The 12,739-nt window shown below is 38.2% G+C and overlaps 1 protein-coding gene across 3 annotated transcripts in view; it reads left to right on the forward strand.

The window, feature by feature from the left end:
* USP13 (ubiquitin specific peptidase 13) overlaps window positions 1-12,739 on the forward strand; it is a 1,684,661-nt gene that overhangs the window by 1,452,045 nt on the left and 219,877 nt on the right. For all 3 annotated transcript variants that reach the window (XM_044070383.1, XM_044070384.1, XM_044070385.1), the window contains exons 14-15: window positions 6,677-6,765; window positions 8,742-8,864. In XM_044070383.1, coding sequence (XP_043926318.1) covers window positions 6,677-6,765; window positions 8,742-8,864 — 212 coding nt within the window. The remainder of the gene's footprint in view (window positions 1-6,676; window positions 6,766-8,741; window positions 8,865-12,739) is intronic.

The following is a 12,739-nucleotide window of genomic DNA, read 5'->3' on the forward strand; positions in this document are numbered from 1 at the left end:
GTCTAGCTCTAGTTATAGTTCTTTGCAGGGTGCAGAGTATTCATAATTTTCCATATTTAGATTACTTGCTTCTATTTGCAGAGTCTTTTTCAATGTGTCAGGAATCTCCTGCTTGGGTGAGAGAGCTCTTACACCAAGCTGGGATTCCAAGGGAACAGTCAAAAGTCTTCACTCCCTCATACAGGATTGTGTTCCTGGAATGTTAACTAGACATATCAGTTCAACGAATGTTTCGTCCAGAGGGAAAATAGATCCTATTTAGATCTGTTACTAAGGTTTTCCCCTCAGACTATGGTCACTTCAAGGGAATATCTCAGGATTTTGGGTCTCATGGCATCAGTGATTGTTATGATGCCCCTGGGAATACTCCAAATGAGATAGATAGTGGTATCGGAAATCCCTTTGGTCTCAACATCAACACCCTTTATCTTTTTAAATCCCACTACTAGGGTTTGTCAGAAGAGAAATAATTTGGTGAAGGCAACATATATCGTTAAATCCAGGTCTCCCATTTTTCCAACCTGCTCCAAAGCAGTTAGTCACCCCAGACACTTCAGACTTTGTCTGGGGAGCACTTTCAGGGGGGTAAATGTACAGGGGTGTGGGACACCTGGGACAGACACAAGCACATAAATATCTAGGAGATGCTTGCCCTGATCAAGGAACTCAACTCGGAACCATCTTTGGTCCCTGGAACTTCTTCAAAGTGGTTTTAGACAGTACTAGGAACTTTTGGTACATCAACAAGCATGGGTGGACCAGATGTACCCCTTCTGCAGACTGACCATAGTAGCTTGGGATATATTTTCTTAGCACAATCTTTTTCAGTTGATTGCGTGGATGATAAGGTCTTAATGCCTTTTGGGCACCTCTTTATTTAGGAAGTACAGTGGGTACTAATGGAGGCAAGAAAGCCTACTACTAGTGAATCCTACATTAGCAAATGGAAAAGGTTTTCCAATTGTTACCAACAACATAACCAGCACCAATTCAAGGTTAGTTGTTCTCTAGTTTTACAATATTATACAATATTTGTGTGAGTTACTATCCTGTGTCCTTTCTAATTCTTCTAACAAGGTTAATTTATCAGCCATTTCAGCATGTCTGCCCATAGATCCTCCTCTTTCAATGCAGTCTCGTGTCAAAATGTTCTTGAAAGTTTTTTTTTTTCCATAAGAATCCATCAAGAAAAACTATGGCCCCTCCTTGGGATCTTAATTTCTTGTTAGAGAAGCTAACACTTTCTCCATTTGAACTAGCTAATCTGGCTGACTTGAGGTTCTTAACATGGAAAACAGGTTTACTGATTGCTCTGACCTGTGAAAGAAGGGTATCTGAGTTGCAAGCTCTTATGGTAAGTCATCCTTCCCTCATTTTCCATTTGTACAGGGTTTATTTGAGAACTAATCCTTGTTTTATAACTAAAGTGGTATCCATGTTTACTTTAGGCCAAACTATCCATCTCTCTTTTTTTTCCTGTTCCTAAAAAGGAGGGAGAAAGAACACTCCATATCTTAGATGTCCACAGACAACTCAGGTTCTGTCTTGATAGAACCAAGTCTTTCAGATCTTTGGATCAATTGTTCATTTGTTGTGAAGGTAACAAGAAGGGGCAACCTTTGTTAAAACAAACTATTTCCAAGTGGTTGTCTGAGGCTTTTACCTTTTATTATACTCACCATAACAAATCTATTCCACGCATGCTCAAGGCCCTCTCTAACATGGCCTTGGCTTCATGTGTGGCTTTTTGGAAAGGGTTGGATTCTAGAAATATTGTAAAAGCTAATAATTGGTCCCCTGTACATACGTTTATTAAGCACTGTTGGCATGATTCTTCTCTAGTCCCAGATCAGGCTTTGCTAGGATGATTCTCCAGGTGTTCCTAGACTCACCAACCAAATGTAGTTAGCTATGGTAATCTACCCATATAGCTAAGGCTACTGCAGCAGTGATTAATATGATGAACATAGTAGGTGTTCCAATGAACATTGCTGCAGTAGCCACTCCCTTCCTCTCGCCATCCCCTTTGTTTTTGGTGTTTTTTTTTTATTGCCAGGGTGTGGACATTTATGTTTTGCTGTTCCTAGCATAGACCTTTCGTGGCTTATCCTCCCTCTTTCTGCTGGTAGGAAAGCTCTGAAGGACTTCATGCCCAAACTTCTTTTTTGGTCAACTCAGTTCAAGCTGCTTGACAGTTTGGACACATGGAAGGTTCCCCTGAAGCTTTGGAAGCTGGCTGGCTAATATATCTTGTATCTTTGGCAGGATATAACACCTATAACTAAGGCTACTGTAGTAGTAATAATCTGAACATCCACTGTCATGGTAAATTCAACTTACACAGCTATACTATCTGCCTTAGTGTCAAGGAGGGAACAATATCGGAAGATATCTTCAGAACAAGTCTATGCTGTACCTCCTTTTCTCCGTCCTCACTCTGTCTGGGATGCAGCTTCTCTCCTTAGTAGTAAGAAACTGTATACAAATCTTTGGCCGACTGACAAAACCTCAGCGTATCCAGCATTGCTGCTTTTAACCTGGGATCCATTAGAAAGCTAGGAAACAAAAGTGCTGACCTGGAGGGTGGTAGCTTGAGTGGTGAATAGCAAAAACCTCTACCATAGGGAAAGGGTGGGAATTTTGAGCCATTGCAAGACTGTTCAGTGTTTTCCCAGGAGCTATAGAGTAATACGTGGGATAGGCTGCTAGGGTTTGCTAATTGATTATGTGCTGCAGGCTTGGAAGTGTGCATGTATGCATTAGATATGTCTTTGCAAAAGGCATAACCCCACCCCAAAAATATAACATAGGGCTTAACGAGGGAAGACACAGCCAGCCTTAATACTATGGAACCAGCTCTTTCCTTCTTGCATGGGTTGACCCAAGCTGTGATAGCCTAGAGGCTTGGTTTCCCATCAGAAGTTCAAAACCTGTTAGACCAAATCCTAACCCTTTGAAAAAATAAACTAATTCAAACAGTAAGTTGTGACGTTTGCCGTTATGCCTTTCAAGAATTCTTAACAGGGTGGCTTACATTCTTGCTCCTTGTACATACAAAGCTACTCTACCTCTGAGTTGTAGGAATCCTCCAAGATAACAGACTTGGACTTAGTGTATATAATCTTTGTTCATATTTGTAGTTTGAGGATTGCAGTTATGGTCCTCAGATTTTCAGGTAGCACATTAGGGGCTTTCTCCTTGTAAAAGGAGGACTTACCTGGTGAAGGGGGTACATTGAGGTATAATCTTCACTAAGCATGTGCCCAGGGTATGAATGGGACACTAGAGGTGCAGTAAAGAAAGCAGAGGTCAGAGAAAAGCTGACAAAATATATAATAACTGCAGATGAATTGATGTTACAGAAAAATAATTCAAAGTTATCCAGCTGACCTGCTGAAACCACTGCCACCTTCCATTCCTCTCAGACTGTCACATATGTAATGCAGGCTCTGGTTTTGTTGGCTCATTGCCTGTGAAATAAGTCAGTTTATTAAATACTATCCACTCAGCAAGATCTAGGCTTCTCATTCCATTCTCCTCCTGATTCTCAAAATACAGTATTAAGGCCAGTACTGAACTCGTTGTTCCACACAGTTTCAGAATGATAACGGTGAAAGCAGTTGTCTTATTTATAAAAAAAAAATTTTAGATGGCAGCACAGGCATAGAAAATGTTCATCTGCATGTTTCAGTAAAATTACCTGTCAGAAACTACCTGAGGATATTTGGCATGGTCTTGTCCTGACAATGGAACTGATGGACTGGTCACCTTGGTTACCTTTTCTTTCTGTAATAATGCTATTTCCTAGCTCATGCTTCTCAATGGAACTGATGGACTGGTCACCTTGGTTACCTTTTCTTTCTGTAATAATGCTATTTCCTAGCTCATGCTTCTCAATGGAACTGATGGACTGGTCACCTTGGTTACCTTTTCTTTCTGTAATAATGCTATTTCCTAGCTCATGCTTCTCACCTATTTCTTAAACCCTTGCACCCCTGCGAATCTCCAGATCCTGTCATTGCCCTTGTGTGCTTCAACAACTCTGCACTTTGCTCAAGTTTCAGAAAGTTTCAAGTTTAGAATGAATAAATTAATTCAAGTTTAGAGCAGTCCAAAAAGTAACGTTAAATAATAGAGAAGGTGATATTATTAACAAGATGGAGGTCGCTGAATACAAACGGATAGAGAGACTTCAAGCAGATAAACTCCCAGGACTAAATGCATTGGCAAGCATTAAACCTATTCTTAAGCTTAGATAGATGAAATTGTAAGTAGTTTCTTTGTAGTTTATTTAAGTAATTTTTGTATGGTATTATTAAGAAATGTATTTAATTAAATGTTTTATAACAGTCTTTTAAAAATATTTTTTACATAGTATAGTTTTCAATTATATGTATATGTGTATAACTGTGTCTTTTTAAGTGTATATAGCTTTAATGCAATCAGCTTTTAGTGATTGGTTGATTCAGACATGTGATTATATAAGATCGATGGCTGCGTGTGGGTTAATTGTATACACTGATGAACGGTTTATCCCGAAACCTCTATTGCGTGTCTTATATTAATTTTAAGTACATTTCTTGCAATTGAGATCTAGCATTTTTATTTCTTTCTTTTGTGTATTGCTGTTTATCTCCATTTTACGGTCCTGGTCCTTTTGGTTGCTTTGTAGAAATACCTGCTTATAGAAATGGAAACTGGGTGTGGGAGAGGCCTACACCCTTGGATGTTCATGTTTGTCAAAAGACAGCGTTTGTCCTGTAGGTGCCATGCAAACTGAGCACTGTGAATATTTGGTGAAAGCAAGCTAATGTTCTCTGTATTTTTATTTATAAAGTCAAATGAGCTATTATTTTTTTTTTATTTTGTCTTGTCTCACAAAAATAAACCTGTGCTTTTATGTATGCCTTGCCTTGTGTGTACCCATGGACGTACACTTGTGGTGTGCACACAGGCAGTTGGGCAGAGACTTGCAAATTTTCAGTCCCTGGAAGTACCTCTGCTGCCAAGTATAAACCATTTTGGGTTACTAATTCCCTACTGCTCCGTAACTGTTATGTTATGGTTAATTCTTTCGAGTCTCTTTTCTTAGACTGCCTCAGGAACCTAACAGAGACTGAGCCAGTAGCAGTGGTTGTTTGCTGCCTCATCCAGAGTCCATATAGCCCCAGTTTAAATGTTGTTGGTACCTCACAAAAACAGCCGGGGAAAGGGCAGTACAGTATATTAGCCTTATTCCCTATGGGTAGTGCCAACAGCAAACAGCTCAGCCAAACAAGGGACTTATTTTCAACAAAAACATGCCACTGAATGTGTTTCAAGTCATCAAATGGGAAGGTTGTCTATTTTATAAAAATTGAAAGTATAAACATATTTGCAAAATCAAATTTAATTGGCAGGGCTGTAGTCAAACAACCATTTATCAGAAGTTACGCCTCGTATATTGTCTGTGTGTGTGTATGTGTGTGTGTGTATACACACACGTACATATGAGTATATAATCAGATCACTGTCCTGCTGAAATGTGTTGAAATAGAGGGAGATCATGATATAGTGGGAATCAGAAGGTTTCTCTTTCCCCCGCAGTTGTGTGACCCCATAGTTTGTATATTTATGGTTGTAAGGGCATGAGGGATGCAGATGGGGGGTTTGCATCTGTGCAAATACTTTGATCTGTTTTACTTTGATCTGTTTTTCATGTTTTATTTCATGTACGAAGATCACTGTACAGTGTATTCTCTAGTTTGGGTGATCACAGTATAATGTACATTTTATTTTTCACCGTTATGCAGTCTGACTTTATGAATTTAAAATGTCAGTGATGTGTATGCAGTGTTTACTCTGTGTTGTATACCCGTATACGTTTGTGTGTTTAGTGTTTTTATAAATCATTTTATATCTTTATATGTCACATTATTCACTAAATTTCAAGATCTTATACACTGTAGCTACACTATTGCCTAATGGAGCTCAGTATGAAATAAAGTATATGACAAGTAAATGTTAAAACCTGTAGTATTTTTGCTGAGAGATACGGTCTGTATAATTATTTTATTTCTATCTTGTTTTTTGTTCATTGTAAGGGATACTGCTCAAGGTGAACTTTGCAGCTGTTTTATACAACAGAACAATCTATTGAGTTTGTAGACCTTAAAGAAGATATTCTTGTTTAGCAAACAAACATTACAAAAAATGTAATGCAGAATCCCAGTAAAGAAGCACATAATTTCATAAGCTAGCAGAATGTAAGAGTAGTTAACTTCACAGTTAAAATACTTTTTGACAGAGCTTGGCATGTCTAGCACTGGCAGGTTTAGATTTGAGTAATTCAGGCTTTATTTGCATGCATGAACCTAAGTAAATAACTTTAACTTCTTTGGTGTTCTAGACCTGCTCCTTGGAAATGCATCTGTGCATTATTGGACTTGCATGTTACTACACAGGGTGAGGTTAAAGATACATCAGAGGTTTTAGCTCCTTCACAGTGGGTGATATTTTATAGTTGGTGATATATTTAGCCATCTAACTGCTTATCGAAAACTGATTTCTTAATTCTTAACTGTTTCTTGTACATGCTAATGGACATTGGAGTACTGCTGCATTGAAGCATGCCTGACATTTTCCCTCTGTTTTTCTTTTTTTCTGTATTTACTTCAACTCTGTTTTCACCAATCAGAACATCTCACTTTGCTTCATTTCCTGAATACTTGGTGGTGCAGATAAAGAAGTTTACCTTTGGCCTTGAGTGGGTGCCCAAAAAATTAGGTAGGCTGTTTATTTGTACTTTATTTATTAGGTAATTTTATTTTGTTTTAAAAGTAAAGTAGTGTTTTACCTAAGATTATATTTTCACACACTTTTTTAATATTAAATGCAGCACTATAAGGAATTGTTTAAGCCATTAGAAATGTCTGTTCCATCCTGTTGTACTGCACTTTTGAATTTGCTTTTATACCAGTATATGAATAAAAAAAAATAACCTTTTTATTGCCTCTAGCTGTCTGTCTGTATCTCTCTCTCTATGTGTCTGTGTGTTTTTCTCTCTCTGTTTTGTAATTACATGTTCACTTTGGCCATATTGTGCCATTTTCCATGGAAATGCACATTCAGTACTGGTGCTTTGTCTGTTTAGCTATTCTTTCTGCCTGCCTATATATTTGTTGATTTTTGTATATATCCATCTGTTTGTCTACCAATCTAATTACTCTCTATGTATATGTTTAAATGTTTGTGTGTTTTTGTGTTTATGCTTTGTTCCTTGAATGATTTTAACTGCTATAGTCTGAACTGTTTCAACCATGCTCCTCATTTTTGTGGTAGCTGTGCTTTTTTTTAACACTAATGATGTGTTGGGTCCAGAAGTTAGTTTGTTTCATTGATTGACTTGTTGGGGAGAACATCAAGCATTTATATTACTGCTCATTTTTTTCCTGTAAGAAAGGGGAATGAACAATGCCTTATGCTTACCAGGCATGTGGTGCACCCTGACAAGATAAATCTGGGAGACAGGACAGACATTACAGCATGTTTTATAGGGACTACTTTAGATCGGCAAAAACTTAAAATCTCAAGCGCTCACATGAGCAAAAATGCACATATTCAGTATTCATTTTTTTATTACAGTACAGTGGAGATTGGGATATTTGCCCTTTCCTCACTGTACTATCTTGGAGTTGGAATATATATTTAGCGGGGGGGGGGGGCACAGCCCCCCACAATAGCGATTTTGAGTACCTGCATATTCGCTCATGTGAGCGTTCGAGAATTTAAGTTTTCGGCTATATAATATAGACCCAGTTTTTATAGAATCACATACTGTGTACCAGCAAAACTTTGCATGCCACCCTCATTTGGAAGTGTAGGAAAGAGCTGTGAGCTTAGAGGGCTGGATGACTACTGACACTTTCTGAAGCAGGTGTGTTCTGTGCCACTTCTTGGGTACGCCTTCTGATTTCCATTTTGGGAGATGAACCCTAAGGAAAGGCTGGCAGGTGAGTTCCAAAATGTATTAGATAGAGTTACGATATTTTCAGACGTATGTCTGGCCTGAATAATGCAAACAGATGTTCCTGTATTGATAGCATAGCTACTAAGATGCAGATTCCAGTATGTTTTGCAATATTTTAATTGCAGCTGCATCATTGTCGTCTGTGGGGAACATATGAATCTAGTCCTCCTGCCTGTCTGTCACAGTCTACACTAATGCCCTGTTAGCTTATTTGCTATTGGTGGTGGTAGAGTTTTTGTTATTTGTAAACTGTATATCACTGTAACCACTAATTCACATTTCTTCCAGTCTAACTCCCTCTGTTTCATACCACATATGAACAGTTATTTTACAGAACATTGTACAGGAATATCAGACATGATTCTTGTTTTGAGTAGTTTTAAATTAATTTGTAGTTTTGTTTTTCCATGAACACTAAATTATGTGGTTAATTTGCTGGTATGTATATTTACTTTAGTATGCAAGAACACCCCCCCCCCCCAAAAAAAAAGAAAAAAAAACAGTGGTCTGATGAACAGAAGTTCAGATCATTAGTTGAGAATTTAACACAGTGACCTTATGAAAATGTACTTCATAAGGAACTGACCAAATACCAGAAAATATGTTTAACTTATGGGCTTCCTTTGGATGTCTGACATGGATTCAACACTGAAGGATATGTGCTGCAGCCTAGAAGATTCTGTGACCTAATATTTTTATATAAACCACTTGTTTTTCTTTATTTTCTTGCTAGATGTATCCATAGATATGCCTGACATTCTTGACATCAGTTATCTTCGTGCCAAGGGCCTACAGCCGGGTGAGGAGGAGCTTCCAGAAATTGCCCCGCCTATTATCATTCCTGATGACCCCAGAGGTAATTTTCTTTGACACCATCTCTTTTTCAAACAAAATGGTGACACTCTTCCTAGTTAATAGAAGAGTACTTTGGTGTCAGTGATCAGCTGTAAATTTACAAAAGTTGTAATGTATTGTGTGTCTTTCGGCTTTTCTCGGTTAAGGGTCGCCACAGCGGAACTCCGGTCCGCTAATGATTGGCAGTAGATTTTTATGTGCCGAGTTGCCGGCCCTGACGCACAACCTTCATCGAAGGTACGCCCATTCACGCATGTCTCTACACAGAAGACGCACTAGCTGAGAATCGAACAGGACAACGTCTTACTGTGAGGCGACAACGCTACCGCAACACCACCACCGTATGTCTAAATTTTTGATGGATTCTAAACAGTACGTAATACACGCCTGAATGCACTTACAGAAATTTTGTGACTAACATCTTTTCCACGTCTGAATCTTTACTTAGCTTATAACTTCAAATTTATGTGTCAAAAACAATGAAACAGATGAGTACAATGAAATAAAGAAGACAAGAGGACTTGAATGTTTATTCTTGATGTTATAGTCTATAATGGTTTTAAGTATCTTGAATAACTTTTAGATTAAATTTGAGATTGCCAGCTAGTTTACTTATTTACACCTCAGTTCTCTTGAACTGGAGGGTAGATACAAGGCTGCAAAAGAAACTAAGATGAAGTATCTGAAATGATAGAAGGGAAACAACTGTGTTTGCCCTTTGATTGCTTTCGAACACTACTGAATTTGTAGGGTAAATAGCCCACTACTAGATTTGCTGTCATGCTGTTTTGTATTGTTTCCACTGCAGAGAAAGCATGCCTTTATCAAAGCATAACATTTTGTCAGTTGTGTCTACATATGTTTTGCCAGGTAGTTTTGTGTTACTGTGAGAATATTTATCCCTTATTTAGTAATTTGCTTCACTCCTTCCTAATGGTACAAAAATTTGTTTATACCTGTGGGCTTGTCTGATTGTGTACAAGTCACATGCACAGCTCAAGTCACATGCACAGCTGCAGAAACAGAGCTGCTGGAAGCAAATGAGGGAAAAAGCACATCTGAGTTGCACTGAAATTCGCTGCTCATGCTTACAATCAGCATGCTTATTTAACAGTTAAGACAAAATCTTTAAGTAATCTTAAGGCTTGTCATAGTGAAGTATTTATTAAAAAGATAAACAATTCTGGAAATATACTATTTCAGATATCATATCTTTTTCATGGGAAGAGGTGATGTATTCTGTTGATTACATAGTGCTAGTCCAACAAACCCACTTTATGAGAAATGACTCCTGGTACAACTGTGATTTTCTCCTCACTTTGATTTTGTTTAATAATTGAGAAAATGCATTAAGTAAAAACTGATAAAAATCTAAGAAGAACACCTTGCAGGATCATTTAATATGGGCTGAGACATTCAGTTAGTCAGATTTTATATAAAGGTATTTTTTCTTAATACTACACTGCAAACTTTTAGAATATCTATTGCCATAGATGCTGTAGAAGGTAACATGCAAAGTGTGTATAACTATTCAAGCATTTCACAGTTTTTGGGACATGGTCAATCCACACTGCAGACTTTGCAAACACTGTTACCAATCACCTTACCAACCTAAATTACATGCGTGAAGGTTTTATCAACTTTTTATTATATCACTTCACCTAAACCAGTGAGACTTGAAGGTTTATTTTGCAGGTGTTGTATTTCACAACACTGTGAAATGAATACCTCCTTTTTTGTTTTAAAACAGTACAACATCCTCTAGTTATATCTCAAAATTTGAAACATTCATATATGGTCGGGGTTGGATGTGGATGTTCACAGCCTGTAGACAATAGGGCACTAAGTCTTTTTGTCACAAAGCCCTCTTTACGTCCCAGCCAGACATACTTTGCACTAACCACTTGGACCTATGTCTGCTTTCCAGACCACTGTCGTCTTCTTCTGTTAATAAGCAGTAATAACCGATAGTTATGTATGGCTTTAGGTGAAAGAGCTCCACGGCGCCCTCTGCTGACCTCCCACTTCCTCCATTGTACCAGCTCCTCTTCTTATTTCCCTTCTCTACCATGGCCTTCTCACATTATCCAAATAACTGCTTTTCATAGGCGCTGGAAGCTGTTGAAGACTGGGAAGGCAGAGGGTGAGAGGGGCACTTAGTGATCTAAAAAGGGCAATTTTTTATAACTATTTACTACCACAACATAGGTTCACTTGGAGGACTTTTTAAGCTTAGTCAATTCCCTTTTGGTGCTTGATTCTTGAATTAACATTTTCTGATTGGTTTTACCTATTCCATGGCTGATAATTGTATATTAGCCCTAATGAGAATAACTGTGATCATTCCATAGATAATTTGAGGGGACCCATATAAGGGATGCAGCATTTAGGAACTGTCTCTACCCATTAGTGGCATGAGGGGCAATCCTGGAGTACAGTTTCTATTACCCATCCTTAGAGCAAAATTGCATTTGAATATGGACGGATGAGCTTTGTTTTATTTTTATGGATAGTCTAATCTGGAACAGTGGTAGCCTCTGTGGTATATATCCATCTCTCCACAACATTCAATTTAGATACCTGGACTGAGTATTTCTGATGCCATTTGACTTGCTGATGTTCAGTAGGTCCATCTGTATTAGGTCGGAGGATGCCGTGTATGCCAGACATGTCACCTCTAAGCACTCTGTAGGATACTGAGTATAGTAATAAATCTTTGAGGTGGTCCATGCAAGACCTATTGTTTAGGACATGTATCCGTTTAAGTAAGGTATTTCTGAAGGTATTCCAATTGTTGCATGGGGCTGGACATATACATACCAAAGTGGGCATTATACAAAATGATTGACTTAATGAGAGCTTTGTAAAGGGGACAACAATATCTCTAGATCTAGTCCCAATCAATTTGTTTGTAAGCTGTGCAGTATAGAAAGGCTTTCTTATGACTCTGGGCACATGTTGGTCAAAAGTTAGGTCACTGTACACACAAGTTCCCAAATGCCAAACAATTGGGTCAGTTCTCAGAGGGCATTGTCACGATTTAGACACGGACAAACCCTCCTGCATGATGGTTAAGTCATTTGGGGATTCAATAACTGCTCCTAGCTTGCAGTCCTCTCAAACTTAGCTGGCCAAAGCCCTTTGGCATTTCCTTTTACTTTTGAGATGTATATGCCAAACAGAAAAAGTCTCAGCACCGAACCCTAGGGGACTCCATTCATGACTGGTCTCTTCCCCTATCTTGATCTCCTGCATCCTGCTGTGAGCAAGTTGGCAATCCAGCTAATGAAGGAAGTGTTTTCTCTTCCTACATTATTCATCTTTTGTACTACACCTGAGTAGGGGATTGTGTCAAAAGGCTTGACCAGGTCAAGGTAATGTGGTGTGAACTGTTTTACCTTCATCCATTGCTTTGGTAACAAGAATAAAGTTTAAAATTTGCCCATGATTTTGAGCCCTTCACACTTTCCTCTGGGCTGTTTTCAAACACATTTTTAGGGTCATGCATACTTGTACACATTCTTTGATTCACCTTCCTGATTGTATTAAATTATATTCCTTGTATAATACAGCACAAGTTGTTAGATTGCATTTTAAATTTGTAGTTTTGAACAGTCTTCTAGTAAGCAATGAAGCAAAATGTATGAACCAATGAGAAAACTACCCATTTCAGAAAATTTCAACCATAAAAGGCCACCCAAACTTCTGTCATTACAATCCACCAAGATCACTAAATACGCAAAATCTCTGCAGAAGTAAGTCATCTAAATAATTCCACATTAAAGGGATTTCCAACTAATGAAGAGGTTGCTGCTAGCAAACAACTTTATATTTCATTGTTTCATCTACAAATAAAGTGGCTGCTGCCCTTGAAGA

This window comes from Protopterus annectens, chromosome 4.part1 (assembly GCF_019279795.1).
Source record: "Protopterus annectens isolate FY-2018-M chromosome 4.part1, PAN1.0, whole genome shotgun sequence".
In the NCBI taxonomy this organism is placed as follows: Eukaryota; Metazoa; Chordata; order Ceratodontiformes; family Protopteridae; genus Protopterus; species Protopterus annectens.